The sequence below is a fragment of the Larimichthys crocea genome, unplaced genomic scaffold, assembly GCF_000972845.2.
Source record: "Larimichthys crocea isolate SSNF unplaced genomic scaffold, L_crocea_2.0 scaffold751, whole genome shotgun sequence".
Taxonomy (NCBI): domain Eukaryota; kingdom Metazoa; phylum Chordata; class Actinopteri; family Sciaenidae; genus Larimichthys; species Larimichthys crocea.
In genome coordinates, this window is record NW_020859906.1 from 7,987 (window position 1) to 23,919 (window position 15,933).

The 15,933-nt window shown below is 39.1% G+C and overlaps 1 protein-coding gene across 8 annotated transcripts; it reads left to right on the forward strand.

Moving 5' to 3' along the window:
* Positions 1–364: 364 nt before the first annotated feature.
* tesmin (testis expressed metallothionein like protein) lies at positions 365–15,542 on the forward strand. 8 transcript variants are annotated; one of them, XM_010755758.3, is made up of 12 exons: positions 377–502; positions 1,058–1,247; positions 2,017–2,104; positions 2,466–2,513; positions 3,300–3,423; positions 6,250–6,272; positions 6,407–6,516; positions 7,053–7,115; positions 7,821–7,923; positions 14,133–14,270; positions 14,402–14,505; positions 14,954–15,541. In XM_010755758.3, exons 2-12 carry the CDS (start codon positions 1,066–1,068, stop codon positions 15,126–15,128), a joined length of 1,158 nt encoding a protein of 385 aa, XP_010754060.1. In that variant the 5' UTR covers positions 377–502; positions 1,058–1,065; the 3' UTR covers positions 15,129–15,541. The 8 variants fall into 8 exon arrangements, with proteins under 8 accessions (XP_027132772.1, XP_010754060.1, XP_027132771.1 ...); XM_027276970.1 differs by having other exon boundaries at positions 2,469–2,513; XM_027276972.1 differs by having other exon boundaries at positions 14,402–14,518; positions 14,954–15,062.
* The last annotated feature ends 391 nt before the right edge of the window (positions 15,543–15,933 follow it).

Below are 15,933 nucleotides of genomic sequence, written 5' to 3' on the forward strand. Positions count from 1 at the left end.
TAAGAGTATTGATTAAATGAGTATGAATAAGATTATGAATAAGATTTTATTTCAGAAAAACTTTACCTGTAGTAATTACAGCATTGCAAATATGATCTACTACAGCAACAAACATTTTTCATGACTAAATTCATACTGAAACATGTAATTGGCAGACGCTCCCAACCGAATGTCAAGCCAATATCCAATAGCGAACCAACTTTACCTCGGGCAACCACGCTGCCTTTCAGGTAAAAAACACAACACACAGGTGAATAAACCAGATGACAGTCACATATGTGAAAATAGTTTTCCTCGAAATCACCACTCCCTTAGGATTGTTCAAAAGTTCAAGACGTGTTGATCTGGTTGTAAATATGTTTTTTTTTTTTTTCTTTTCTAACTTACATTTTTGCGTCGTAGCTAGTTTTCACAATTCCGACTTTCGGGTCGGACGCGAAGGCACCAGTAGCTGGTAGCAACAGCACGGTCGGTTTGTTGACATGAAGTTTGTTTGAAGCAGGTAATGGAGAGCTGCTTTCTGATTTCCACTGGCAGCTCTCTCACTCACACGCATCACTCTGTTATTGTACATACGTACTAAAACTAGCGTTGTACAACTGAAACAACCTGAAATGACGTTTATCAGCAGCCGTGTTATCAGATGGACCTAACGGTAACGGTAACGATTAAGTTAACGTTACTCAGGACGGAGGAAGCATCCACAAATTAATTACTTTAAATTATGGATGACTCTGAGTTAAAGTTCATGAATTCAAATTAATTCAGTTATTAAGAAGACAAAAGAAGTTAAATGTTGCTAACGCTAGTCTAATAGCATTAGTTAGCTAGGTAGTTAGTTAGCTAATGAAGAAAAGCTATGTATCACAATGGGCAGGCTGAAGTGAACCAGTACGGTTAAATAGGTTAAGCTATATCCTCAGGTACGCACGGTGTCTGTCTTCTATTAATGTCATTACAAAAGTTACGTTTTTTACGTTCATATACGATAAATAGGACTTTCTGTCATACTTCGTGACTAACGTCATAATATTTTACAAATGTATCATTACAACAGGTGTCTCCATGCATGCAGACAGGATGAATATCTCCATGACAGAGCTGAACACAGTACAAAAGAAACATGAGCATGTACACACCGGCCCCGCAGGGACTCCTGGATGGGCAGCCCTCCCTTCAGATGTCAGTCTGCCTCATCCTCAGCAGCACACTGTCCACACAGGAATGATGGAGCCTCTCAGCTTAAGGTACCTATCTGTGCTACACAGCTGTACATATCTTTTTTATGTTTGACAACATGTACATGTATCTTTTTTTTTTTTTTTTACACACAAACCTTAACCATTTAAATCTTTGTGCACTTTTTGTGATCTGGTGGAAGTATTCAGAGATAGAGACACTGTGATACATGGGCTTAAAACATAAAATGGTAAATGGTAACTGGAATGTAGGCTATATAAAACACCTTTGTAGTCTTCTGACCATTCAAAGCACTTTTACACTACATATGTCATTTACACATTCATACACCAATGGCATTAGCTGCCATGCAAGGTGCTAACCATTCATACACATTCACACACCAATGGGGGAGCAATTTGGGTTTCAGTATCTTGCCAAAGGACACTTCGACATGCAGACTAGAGGAGCTGGGGATCGAACCGCCAATCATTTGATAAGTGGATGACCCACTTTACCTCTGAGCTACAGCAAAATGCACTATTTTTTTCTACGAACCAAAACATATATCTTTAGAATTATTAGGAAGATGCCATGATCACATAAAAATCCTACACACTGTCTTTTTAACTTGGGACACTTCTACAAGGCTGAAATGTTAAAATCAAGTAAATAAGCAGTATTTACCTCTGGTACACTTCAGAATTTTAGCAGTGTTGCAGTACAGCAACAAGGTGACATTGAGGCATAGGGGTCAGACCCCTGGTTAGACCTCTGCAGGGAGCCAATGATGTGTTAGGAATGTAAATTGACTTGAGGAAGTCTTGGTTTCCTCAGCCCTGTGCCTGGTCCAGACAGCAGCCATCACAGCTCTGTTTCTGCTCCATGGTTTACTAATGAACCCATTCTCTGCAGCGTGATGCCGGTGAGTATCCAGAATCATGTAACCCAGAGCTTTTCAAAGTCTCAGACTTTGGCCCTCTTCTCAGACAAACTTGGAAAAACACGTGCTTACACGCGTGCGTAGTTTTCTTAATTTCTGAGCCAAGATAGCCTAATATTGCCGTGTGGCATAACATCAGCTAATGCATATGCATAACAGCTGTCTAAAGGCATTAGTTAGTGTCTGACTAAAACAGGGAAAACAGTAAAATTCACAAAAACGACTGCCCCCAGGTGAGACTCAAACTCCATCTTTGAAAACCTCTGATTGAATTGTTTTCATTAAGTAATATAGACTTTATACATTGCTTATCTGTTTTTATATGTGTGTGTTTTTTCATGAGGAGTTTCTCGAGGGGCTGACTGACTTTACATCCCACCTCACACAGTCTGTAAGTTCTATAAAAGGACAGAACCTTCATTGTCCCACAAGACTGTTACTAGAATTTATTGTAGAAGAAAAACATGCTTATCTATATTACTGCTGTAGTCACTGTTGTTAGTATTTAGTATTGTAATATGAATTAGTTGCTACAGTGCAATACATAGTTATGCATACCATTCACAAACATCTGAAACATATCCAAAAAAACAGTCCTCACTCGTCAACCCATTTATTTCTGTTTATTTTGTACTCATACATATATACATGAGAATTAGAAAGTCGCTCCTCAGCAGTAACCTCCAGCCGTTATAGAGGCAGCATAAAGCTGAAATAAGCAGATAGAGAGAGAAAACAAAAAAGGTTAAAAACTCGACAAATAAATGGATCAACAAAAAAGGGAACAAATTCTAAATCAATTAAAATCCTTGTGTGACACTCAGGCCCCTTTATTCCCATGTGTGAAGATTTGTGGTTGGATAAGAAAAAGGACTTCATTTTTATTCTAGAGAAACTCCAGTGACATGAGACAAAAATATCTAAAGAGCTAATATATGTTATTTAAAAATATATGAATATTTTGTAATCGTAAACAAATGGAGATGGGAGTTGTGGGTTTATTTTGTGCTGAACTTGCTAAGATGTGTTCTCTTATTATCAGTAACATTCTACAGTTCAAAAACCAGAAGCAGTAATTTTTCTGTTATGCATGAGGCAAAAACTGCAAAGGGAATGCTAATAGTTCAAAATGTATCATTAATCATCCAGTTGTTACAATTTTCCCTTGTCTGTGTAGGTTGTGGGTAATGTGAGTGGAGGTGGACAGGTTATGCTTGTTAACCCCTATGAGCCTGAACAGATGTTCCTCACCCTAAAATCTGCACTACCACACGGAGGTACTGGCCCAGCTCAAGGGAAAGGTGAGGAAAAGTTATTAAGTGTATGTAACCTGGCCACTTCACCCAGGGACTCTGCGTTGTGTTGTGTTGCGTTTGGGGGGTGTAGAGGAGGGACGAGTCGGACACGGCTGTTATATTTGCGGCTCGGACCACGCCGTCGTTTATTGCACACAGTCATGGGGGCTGGCAACTCCTTAGCACAGAACAACAAACACCTGCCTTAACATTTTACATAACCCTGTATCATATCTCTTAAACACAGTAACCAGGATAGTCAAACAAAAGTCAATATTCTTAGATAATTATTTACATTTCCGGAGAGCACGGTTCATGCAGCTTACCTTAGCACAGAACAACAAACACCTGAACGAAAGGGCGCCTGCGCGTGCAACACACCCCAAACTACGGTGGCCCTCCTAGGACAAACGGCCACACTCACCAAACCACTGAGGGCACAAAACAATACACTAGCGCCCTTTACTGACGCCAACAGTCTACTGCCTTACAGGTACATGTTGGTTAATTTAGTTTTGTGGCTAGTTTTAAATCAGTTCAGTCAGTGGAGAGAAAAGTGCTTCGGAGTCCAAGATGTCTTCTGCTAAAAGATTTATTGAAACTTGGCCATTTTGGTCTGTCGTATACAAGCCAGGAAATATGTTAACAATACGTTAAAAATGTCACACCAACCTTTATGGGTACCTGTATGTGTGCTAATCCTGTGTAAAAGAACGCTGTAATTTGAGTTCTATTTTCTTAATACAAGACTTAACATGACCATATTTAGGCTTAAGTGTGCAGCTGTACATGCATGCAAACCACTGTTGTCTTACCCAGACACAAAGTGGGCTACAAGAACTTTACCTGAATTAAAGCGTAGTATTAGTAAATTGTGATTTGTTATGTTGAGAGGCTCTGTGGAGGTGTGTGTGCATATGTATAAAATGTGACTGATACCATTTGACAAACATATATAATATATACTGTTAGATCCCGAGTTAACCCCTTTACAGGTGGTTTCGGCCCAGCTCTCCGTCTCACGGGTCCGATCCTCAAGCCCGTGGGTCTTACCCTATCGGGACGGTTTAGAGGACTGTTTAAGCTGGTGGTGAGGAGATTCGCCTAGCTTCTAACTGCCTTCATCCGCACGTCTACCCTGCTTACTCTAGTATAGCACCTGACCGAATAGCCCCTGTGGGCCAAATACTACACTAGCCGCGTACGTTCACGGCAGCTCTCCTCTCATTGATCTGTGCACTTGGTATGGTGCTAGGATATTTTTTAGTGGCTCGGACAGTGAGCCCCAAGGGTCCGTTAATTTCAGTGGGCTAGAGTAACCTATTAGAACCTTATTTGATGTTGAACACACTATACCTAGTGATTACGCCCTGTAGAAGATGTCATAAATGTGAGGTCCACAACTTAATCTTTAACTGCAGTGGATAAATTTATTGCATAGTTTAGCAAGGGCAAGCATACAGTTTAATTCATTCAGATCTGATTAATCCTATCCTCTAAAATCACTATCCTTATATTAATAAATTTGATAACCTGATACGATGGCTGTTGCTGAGTTACTGAGGTTGGTCCGATTTGGAGAGAGGAAGGGAAAGGGTGAAGCGGTGATCAGTCGATCCAATCCTTTCATGACTGCCTAACTGCTGGATTTCATCGAGAGTCCCTGGCTTTGTCCAAAGCCCCGAAAGTCCCGACCTCCACAGTTTCTCCTTGGCAGGATGAACACGAAAAGAATTCTGGTTGGTCCAGTCGAGACCCACAGCCGGTTTGGGGTGGTTAATCCTCCTACGCTCGGCTCCCTCTTGCCAGCTGTGGCTCCCCAGATTCTTCTCTTTGCGATGTTAGGCTGTTCGTCTATTCCTTCTCGGTGGTTTAGAGTTTAAGTCCGTAGATTCAATGCTCCCGTTTTGGTCTGTCGTCCAGCATGTCTCAAACTTGGGTGCCGGCTGACGAGGATAACCACGATCTCCGTTGTGCAGCAGTTCTTATACTCACTGCTCATTGGATTTTCCCCTATCAGGCTACAATGAGTCACTTGCCGGAGTCCAACCATATTAGGTGGTAGCTCATCCTCCTTGTTCATTCCTCCAGATGTTTCCTGTTTGCTTCACTTGTCCTTTCCCTCTGGTCCTAGTTACTCAACATTTCTTGGCCCAACCTCTCAGCATGATTTTGTTATGGTTACTCATTTAGCTACTAGCTGTTGCAATGATTTCACAATCTCCAGTAGTCAGAACCAAAACACAGTTATAATCACAATCTTTTCTTATGGTTACACTCATTTTAACATTTCATCCTTACATTTTCTAATACAGAATCATCATTGATCATATTTCAGTTTAGCTCATTTTTCTCTGTATGTATTACTCACACTCAGACAGAAAGTCCCCAATTGTCCAGCTCAGAAGTGGAAAGTCCCAAAATGTCCGAAGGTTTATGCCATTACCGGTCATACCAGAAAGTCCCCATGACTATCACATTAACTCCTTCGCGGTGTCGGCGGATCAGGGATCTCAACTTACTTGACAATAAATACATAAATAAAATAACAAGGTGACACAACTCACACCAGACTCTGCTGTCTGGTTATTAGTATTACAATAATATACATTTTCAAATGGGGAAGTGGGGCCATACGCAACTTGCGTAGCAAGTATTTAGACTTGCTCTGCATGATGACAGATGAGCATATATGCTTATCTGTCAGGACTGAGCCTGTTATAACACTAGCACAATGCTTATCATACACAGATTGCCGAAAGTGTGTAAAAGTTGCACATTGTTCATTAAACTGGGGTTTCTGTAGTAATCCTTTTACTTTGTGTTTCTCAGGTATACTGGGGACTTCCAGCCAGGTAGGAAAACACAATTCCATTTCTGCCCAGAAATCAACTGTCTCTGTGGGACATCTCCATGTTTAACTATGAATGATTGACCAATGAAATAAATTGATTGTTATTCATATATTTAATCTCTCATTCATATTTAGTTTCTCCAGCACCACCAGATAGCTTGTCCCCTGTATGAGTGCAGAGATGAGACTGCCAACATGGAGCCTCAACCCCCTCCAGCTAAGAACTATGGGACTGAAGCTAAAATGTGATTGTTGACTTCACCACACAGACACAGTTAGACAACTAAAAATCTGTATGCAAAGTGCCTTAAGAATAGCCTAACCTGTGGCCAACATTGATACAAGACAATTAAATTGGATTCTATTAATGATATTTTAATGGTGGAAAAAATTCTCAAACCACTCCTGCACAGTTCACTTCGCCATTCAAATTCCATATCATACAACTCAGCAATGTTCTTGAGACACAGTGAACAAAGAGCAAAGAATTTTATTTTGAAAAAGAGATCCCTGTATTTGTTTTTAACATCAGAACAAATCATTTATTGCAATGTTTCAGTTCATTAGGCATTTTCTCTTGTTTTATATCATTTGCAGTTGTTTGCAAATTATACTGATTTATGTTTACTGTCTCAGTTCATCATCACCCAACATGTATTAACGTACTTCATGAACAAACTCAGTAGTCATCATTAGTGTAATGGAACTGGCAATATCGTACTTACTACATCTACTGGTTCTGCATGTTAGTTCTGAATACAGCACTTTCTCTCTTTTTAAGAACTTTGTGCGAGTCAAAGTCCAGGAAACCCTGCCACTGTACCAGATCCCAGTGCCTTAAACTGTGAGTAGAGCATAAAACATATTACTACAAACTGCCTACCTTTCTCATTGTGGTATATTTACTAAAACCATGCCTTTGTCCTTATTTACTGACATCACAGAGGTTGTACACTTGTAAAGAGAATAGGTGTTGAAGTGAATAATTGTAATAAGTATTAAATCGTGTGCTGTTCAGATGCACAAAATATGGGACATGATTTGTCACTGCAGACTAGAAAAGTGTCTGATATTAAACTGAGGAAAAACGGGTGAAAATTTGTGACATTATTTTACTCTTACTAGAGGTCAACTGACAGTGGCATCAGTCACGCAGAGACAAATTGTAGTGCACACTTGCGGCTGCATCACAGCTCAGTGAATATCAATGCTGCTGTTTTAAAACTTAAAAAAATAAAACTCTGGTCACCATTACACTGATCTTCATCTGAAACTATCAGGATATTTAATATTTCCACACCTGTGACCTTCCTCATCAAGCGGTGTTTCAAATTTAGGAGCAGAGAACACTTTATTTTGTCCTCCACTGGTCTCCAAACATACATAACCCACATCAAAACAAGATCCCACTAAACAGATCCTGTTTAGCAGCACTGTGTGTAAATTATGCTTAAGTCTTTGTGTATTCCATTTTAAAATGAAAGCATAAAACTATGCTATTGCTAAAACCGTGCTCCAGAAGATTGATATGTATTTTATTCTCTTTCAGCTACTGTGAGTGTTTTGCCAATGGAGTGATGTGCAACAACTGTGACTGTTCTAACTGCCACAATAATGCAGAGCATGAAATGAAGCGTCACAATGCAATTAAGGTTTGCAGTGCTTTTGATATAAAGCTGACAAATGTATTTGTAAGCCTTAAAGTGTCAGGGAATGTAAATGAATGAAAAGAGACAGAATAAAAAAACAGACTAGAAGATATTGATATACTATATGTGATGTGATTCATAACTTAGATGTTTCAAAAACTCTGCCGCTGCCTATGTATAGTATAGTATAGTAATACTGAAATTGTGTGCACTTTGTAAGACCATTATTTTGTAGGATAGCATAGGTTTAAATGGACTGTCACCAGTGACCAGTCACCAGCTAAAAGACTGAAACTAACACTGCACAATACCTGCTAAGAGAAAAATAATTAGACAGAATCAATAAAAAGTAGCATCTCTATTGACATAAAGAATATCAAGGAAATGTACACAGCCACTGCATGATGATGATGATGATGATGATGATGATGATGATGATGATGATGATAAATGGATGGATGGCTCACAGCACAGTAGAAACTGTTGGCTTTGTAGAAATACTGCCATGTAAATTTTAGAAGTTCAAGAAATGATAAGTAATAATAACTAGAAAATTCCGGCAGAAATTTTGAGAGTGACGAGTGGGCTGTTGCCGGGGGTCTAGTCAAAAAGCACACCTCAAATGGTCATTTTTAACATGTTTATTTAGACACAGGAGCAGCTAGCGCTGCCGCGCAAGCAATTGACATTAGCATGTTAACAATTACCATGTCTTTAATTTTTAGTGGCTAATGTTAATTAGTATGTTAATATTTGCATTAATTTTAGCATTGGCCGCTAATGTTACCAGTTAGCATGTCTTTACAGCTAGCGCTAATGAGCTAGCTGCTCTGCTGTCTCTGACGTGCTAGCAATTAACATGTATTCTTACTGACTGAAAATGAGTGGCTAGCATTAACGTGCTAGCAGTTAACATTAGCATGCTAGCATTAGCATGTTATCAATGAGCATGTATTTAATTCTTAGTGGCTAATAGTAATCAATAAGCATTAGCAGGTTACCATTACCAGGTTAGCATTAGCATGTTAACATTAGCATTTATTTAATACTTAATGGCTAATGCTAAACGTTAACACGCTAGCTGCTTTGCTGTCATTGTCTGTCATTTTAGACAGACAACGCGCTAGCAATTATCATTAGCAGGTTAGCTTTAGCATGTTAACATGAGCATGTACTAATTCCTAGTGGCTAATGTTATTAACATTAACATGTTAGCAATGATCATGTATTTATTCTTCGTGGCTAATGCTCATTGCTAGCGCAGACGGCTAACAATTAACATTAACAGATGAATTAGCATGTATTTAATTCTTTGGTGGCTGAGTGCTAATTAATATTAGCATGTTAGCAAGTAGCATGTATGGTTATTCGTGGCTAAGCTAATTGCTAGCGACATTACAGTTAACATTACATATTAACATAGCATGTATTCTTAATGACTAAAAATGAGTGACTAGCATGACGTGCTAGCAATTAACATAGCATGTTAACATTAACAGGTATTTAATTCCTAGTGGCTAATCTAATTAGCTTTAGCAGGTTAACATTAACATGTTAACAATGATCATGTATTTAATTCTTAGTGGCTAATAGGGATGTAACGATACACTCAACTCACGACTCGATTCGAGTCACGATTTTTTGTTCACGATACGATTTTTCACGATTTTTTTTTATCAGAAATAGCTACAGACAAATTATGACCAAATAAAATATCTTTTTATTTGTAGGAAAAAAATCTCTCTTTACAGAAACTCTCAAGCAGTTTGTGTTTCTTAGGGCTGCCAGCAAGCAGCTGATCTGACCATTACCTTCAGCTTGAAGTATGACTAACTGAAAATAAAAACAACAAGATGATAGCTCATTTACCCTTTAATGAGAGTCCACGCCCCGGGAAACGGCGAGGTCCGGCGCTGTAAACGCTGAGCCGGTCGCGGCGCACCACCTCGGAGGAAATGTGCCCGCGGGGGCCAGCCAGCGCCGGGAAGAGGTCCCACGAAGGGATCCTCCCGCACCGTGTGGCCGTCCCTGGCCCGACTTTAATCCCCCGTGCAGACTGCGCAGAAGTTGCGGTGATTGGTTAAAATTGCAACACCCTGAATTCACGGGGATTCACTGAAGTTGCGTTGAAGTTGCAAATTGCAACATCGTGAATTCCTGGAGGATCGGTGTTATGGTATCATTTACAGTACAGTCAGGCCTGACGCCGATACACTACTGCGCATGTGTGTAGGGTGTGTTTGTGTGTGTGTGTGTGTGTGTGTGTGTGTGTGTGAGACACAGAAAGGCAGACGCGGCAGTGGAAGCTGCAGCCACAACGTAACCTATTTCTAATTAAAAAAAAGACGAAAAAGAACATATCCTACTTCTCTCGCATTCGCCAAGAATCGCGATTCATTTTTCTGTCAACCGATGCGAGTCGTCACACATTTGTACTGATTTTAATCGTGGCACGATGTATCGTTACATCCCTAGTGGCTAATGTTTTTTAGCATTAACATGTTAGCATTAGCATTTTAACAAGTAGCATGTATTTGGTTATTAGTGGCTAATGCTAATTGCTAGCGTTGACGTGCTAGCAATTACCATTTGCACTCATTTTAGCATTGGCCGCTAATGTTAGCAGTTAGCATGTCTTTACAGCTAGCGCTAATGTGCTAGCTGCTCTGCTGTCTCTGTCGGCCATTTTACACAGACAAGTTCAAATTAAGCCAATAACTGCTCAAATGGCCACTGGGCTTCTGCAACTGTTGTCAGTTGGAACGGCAGTTGAAAATCCTGACAGAGAGAGAGGGAAAATGCTGAGACCAGCCCTCGAAGAGAGGGCTCTCGGCCAAACCGTAATTCCAATCATTGAACCGACATAACTGGGGGCATCGCATGCCCTTCCTGATCGTTTTACGTATTATTTTGTGTCGATAAATGAAGAAACGTGCCCTCAGAGCAAGAGAGAGAACGTTACTTCTGCCTTCCTTAAGAAAATTTCCCTCCTTTTTAACATGGAGTGAATGAGGCTGAGGATGGGAGTACTCGATCAGTTAGCCTGTATGGAGCCAAAACTATAAAAGACAGCTTCAACAGTGTTATCACTGCGATCACCTCGAATTTTCCTACATTTGGAGGGATAATCATGTTGTATGGGGCATTTGAGGCCACAGTAGTCGAATCCGTTTTATTTTTTCACTGATTTTTCTCCCTGCTCCTCACTCTAGCTGATGATGTCATCCACTCTAGCTCAAACATTCCGCCACATACACACCCATTATAAACCCAGAAATTTGACTAAAAACCTGCTCAACTTTGAGCCTGATAGTTTAAAAACGGTAAAAGCTGTCGATGAGTGTCGTGAAATCCCTGAAGATAAGGGAAGCATACCTCCGTTTTAAAGTTCAAATGCAGTCTCTCGGTGAAAGTATGCCAGAGCAGTTCATTGTTGAAAATGTCTGTTGAAATGTACTTTTTTTCAGGCCTCCCCATTCATTCCCTATGGGAAATTTTTCGCAGTTTTTCCAGAATAAATTCACGAAAAACACGCGAATCTCTTAGAAAAGTAATAGCACTCGATTCGGGATCAAGACGCACGTTTTTATATATAATTTGTTGGGGTCCTCTCACCGCTGCGGGCCGCATTAATGTTCGAAAAAGGGCAGAAAATGAATAATAATGCCATGAACACTCGTCAACTACTCCCAGAGCTTGCTAGCTCTGTGAGTAGTTGACGAGTGTCGTAGGCACTCATCACTAATAATAATGCCATGAAACACACAGAAGAACAATAGTTGACGAGTGTCGTAGGCACTCGTCACTAATAATAATGCCATGAAACACGCAGAAGAACAATAGTGCCTACGGCACTACGGCACTCGTCACTAATTAGTCAATTACACAATAAGTATCAGATAAAACAAGACAGGTCAAAAGCTACATTAATGTTGTAGTGTGTAAGCAGGGTGCTGATTACTGACCAATATTGGTGATCTGTACATAATCATCATCCCGCCACAGCTGCCATGGGTAGACACATTGTCTTTCACTTTCTGTTGTATGTCTCAGACACACTTTTTGTTTTTGTCACTTGTGAAGACAGTGTGTTGATGTGCATCAACTTCATAGAGGTTAATCACAATCCTCACATCACCTTTACCTAACCCAACCTTTTACTGTACATCATACTTAATAGTTATATTTTTTGTTTTTTGTTTCACTCTTAATTTAGCGAGGATAACACTTATTTAAATTTGATGTGCAATGTTTCAAGACTCAGACAAAAGAAACCAAATGGATTTATAGACAATCCACCCATTTAGAGGTTCACAGGGTGGCATCTAGACGAAATCCTGATCAGAGTAGTTCTTAAAGATATTTGAAGTTCTTCACTTAAGAGTGAGCTGAGACACTATAAAGGAAATACATTTTGACCACTTAAACTTGTAATCTTATTCCTTGTTATTACCTAATGGATTAAAAAACGGATGATATATACAGATCAAATATGAGATGCCATCACATATGCATACAACAATGTGACAATGTCATCCACTTAAACCTCTCAACAGGAACAGAAAAATGTAAAATATTTCTTCTTGTTGCTTTTTGATTGTAATCCTCTTATTTATCAATTATATACTGTTTTGATTATTGTTAATATGTTCATAGTCAAGGCAGCAATATTTATTTAAATTGTGCAAAAAAGTGTTTCCAGAACAGGTGAAGACAAGGACACCAACTGTGTGGAAAAAAGGTATTCAACCTTTTTGTCAAGAAACATATTTCCAATGCAGCTATACACCTGAAATTAAGACCAAACATTGATTCACCTTGTAAAACTTCACAGATAATTGTAGCATTTCAAACCATAAAAAAAGTTAGGAAAATAAAGCGGAATGAAAACCTTCAACAGTAAGTGAAATTAATTTAATACTTTGAAGGAGAAGCCTTTGCAACAGCTTCAAGATGCTTGCTGTACAAAGAAACTAATCTCTCACAGTGTTCAGGTGAAATTTTGGCCTGTAGTTGCCTAACTACAATTCTTTGCCTTGATCCATCATGCAATGTTTTTTGCGTGACACCTTGGTGACTGTTGTGGAGAAATTGCTGAAGTCAAAGGTCAATGGTGAGGTCAGGAGGGAAGAAAGTGTTCAGGAGCCTCTGATGTCTTATGTATTATTTATTGACACTTGGCCAAGGAGAAATAGAGACACTCTCAAAGTTCATCAGAAGTGCCTGAGTCTGTCTCACATTCTGCCCAACTCATCCTGGTGGATAGACTTTAAACCCAAAGATAATGCCACAAATACTACACGCCCAGAATTAGTCAAAGAGAATGTTTTTACCCATGCGGTTGTTATTGTCAACACATTCTAGTCTGGAGACACTGTTGTGTGTTTATATTAATTAAATGGCAACAACAAGCTATCTATTATGTCTAGGAATGCAGCAATAGGTCTCTTCAACCCTGGCCACCACAGTGTTGAGATAGACTGGCACCTACTGTTCCCAATCAAAGCCAAACAACTAATACGGCTCTGGAGCTCAAGGCCCAAACCTAAGGATAGAAAGCCATAACAGTAACAAATGATTTGTTGACTTGCATTTAGAGGTGGGTAATTATTTTACAAAAAGTGCAAGTGCTAACCTACCAACATGAATAAGTGTTGTGTCATTCTAACTAGTACAGTGTGGAATCAACTGGTTTAGTGCTTTATTTTACTGTGTTCAATTCTTTTTTCCTGTGTCATTCTACTTTATTTGTGCGCATGTATTGGAATGTTTTGACTTATTTATGTGTAGTTTTAGTGAGTGAATATCAAGGTCTGGTCTAAATTCCATGTGAAACGCTGCATTGAAAATCTGTTTATTTAAAAACATTTTGATGTTCAACACCCCCCGCTGTAAGCCATTAACAGCCAGATGTGAACGAGTTGTATTAGAGCTGTGTCACATCTTACAATGTCCACTGAGATAATTTCAGAAGCAGAAGATGTTATACTGCTGACCTCAGTGATTTTTTGGTTGTTAGTGTAATGTTCTTTGACTTTGATTGCTGTGTTGTTTCCTACTCGGCATTTGTCAAGATTGGGATTAAAACCGTTCTTTGTTTTACATTTGATTAGCCACATGAATATGATTGGTTGAAGAATTTTAACAGTTTTAATAGATTTTTACCTGTTCATCCATTAAATGTAATCATTGCTGGTGTTGTCATTATATAGTCATGTTTAGGTCGTAACCCAGATGCCTTCAGGTCTAAGATCGCTGGTGGGAGGTCAGGAGAGGCCAAAGGTTGGCACAACAAAGGCTGCAACTGTAAACGCTCTGGCTGCCTTAAAAACTACTGCGAGTGCTATGAGGTATACACACGCACAATATGTGGATAAAACTATGGGCAGCTTCTGGGGAGTTGGGGAGCTATTGGTGAGAACATGTTATGCTTGCATTTCATGTTGCAACTTGCAAGTTATGCTGTCATGTGTGTGTATAGGCCAACATCAAGTGTACCTCCAGCTGCAAGTGTGTTGGCTGTAGAAACTATGATGACAGCTCAGAAACGAACCTTGAAGAGAAAACCGTCAATGTGAAGGACAAGTGAGTCAGACAGGTTTGACACAGTACATCATACTATGTCATGGCTGCTTTAGTCACACTGCCAGTTTTACAGCCATAATACTCAAACTTGTTGTCTGGTATAGAAACAACAGAGATTAATAGATCTGTTTGTCCTCGCTGCATGTAGTTTTTTTTCTTTCTCACTTAGATGTTTTGCATTAGCAGGTAGTTTATTTCATCTAACTTAACACCAATCCCTTCTTAATAAGGTAATACAGCAACAAGTTTTGTGTTGCAGTTTTTCCTTTTAGTTTGTGTGATAAGACCGTGGAGAGAAGAACATGTTGAGGACGTGAGACTATATTGTGTTTTTGAAGCAGTCATGTCCCACTTTCTCTGCTTCACTGATATAGAGTATATATACAGTGTGCTGTTGGCACCAAAGCAATGGGATTATTTCTCATGTTAAGTGTGTATGTGTATTCAGATGGCCTGAATCAGTAATAACCCCTGCTGTGGTGGAAGCTGTATGTGGCTGTCTGCTGGCCCAGGCTGAGAAGGCTGAGAGGAAGGCCCAGAACCCTGTCCAGGCTGAGCACATGGTTCTGGATGAGTTTGGACGCTGTCTCACACAGATTGTTAAGGCCATGTTCAAGAACTAATTTCACAACTACATCATATATGTGCACATGGTTCAAGTTTAGGTTTTACACGTTCTTAAGAAAACTTTACTGGTTAATTGTTAACTCAAGTCTCTATTGATGAGCTCCTGAGTGCAGTCATTTTTGAATAGTGTTTTATTAATGTTAATACCTGACAAGCATGTACTTGATATAGTCAGAGGTATATTATATTTTTCTGTATTTTCTATATTTTTCGGTTTCTTTGGAGCATTGGTGTAATGGCTTTGATTTAAAACTGTTGAGTTTACAACATTCAGAGGCAGCGTGGATGGACAGTTCTACTGGTTTATACTATAAATATTGTAAAACATTGTAGTAAGTCATTGGCTTTCATAACACATTCCTGTGAATAAACAATAAAATGAGTTGACTAATCTGTACACCAGTGTAAGACATGTCTTCAAAGTAAATGTATTTATTTATTTATTAGTCTTGACAGGTTGAATAGGTTTATTTCATATATTTATATATGGACAAAGCATGTGTATGCCAGCTACAAAATTTTCAATTGTAGATGTTTTGTAACTAAAATAAAAGTAATATTCATGATATCTGATGTTTTACTGTCCACTGCCTTTAAGTAGTGGACAGTAAAGTATACTGAAGGTAGAGAATTTTAATTTGAGGCGATAGAGAATGAATATATTCAAAATATAAGGTTGTGTTTTATTAATAACTGAGTTACTTCAGTAATAAAAGTTACAATATTAAACACATTTATTTGAATATCAGTAAATCGAGAATAATTTCAGCGTGTCACAAAAAACAGGCCTCACTTCAGCCT

What these genes read in the sequence shown, in the direction of transcription:
- tesmin (XM_010755758.3), top strand. Translation starts at nt 1,066, where the DNA reads ATGCATGCAGACAGGATGAATATCTCCATGACAGAGCTGAACACAGTA. An exon ending in ATGGAGCCTCTCAGCTTAAG is followed by an intron (nt 1,248 to 2,016) that starts GTACCTATCTGT and finishes TGGTTTCCTCAG; the next exon opens with CCCTGTGCCTGGTCCAGACA. An exon ending in TTCTCTGCAGCGTGATGCCG is followed by an intron (nt 2,105 to 2,465) that starts GTGAGTATCCAG and finishes TTTTTTCATGAG; the next exon opens with GAGTTTCTCGAGGGGCTGAC.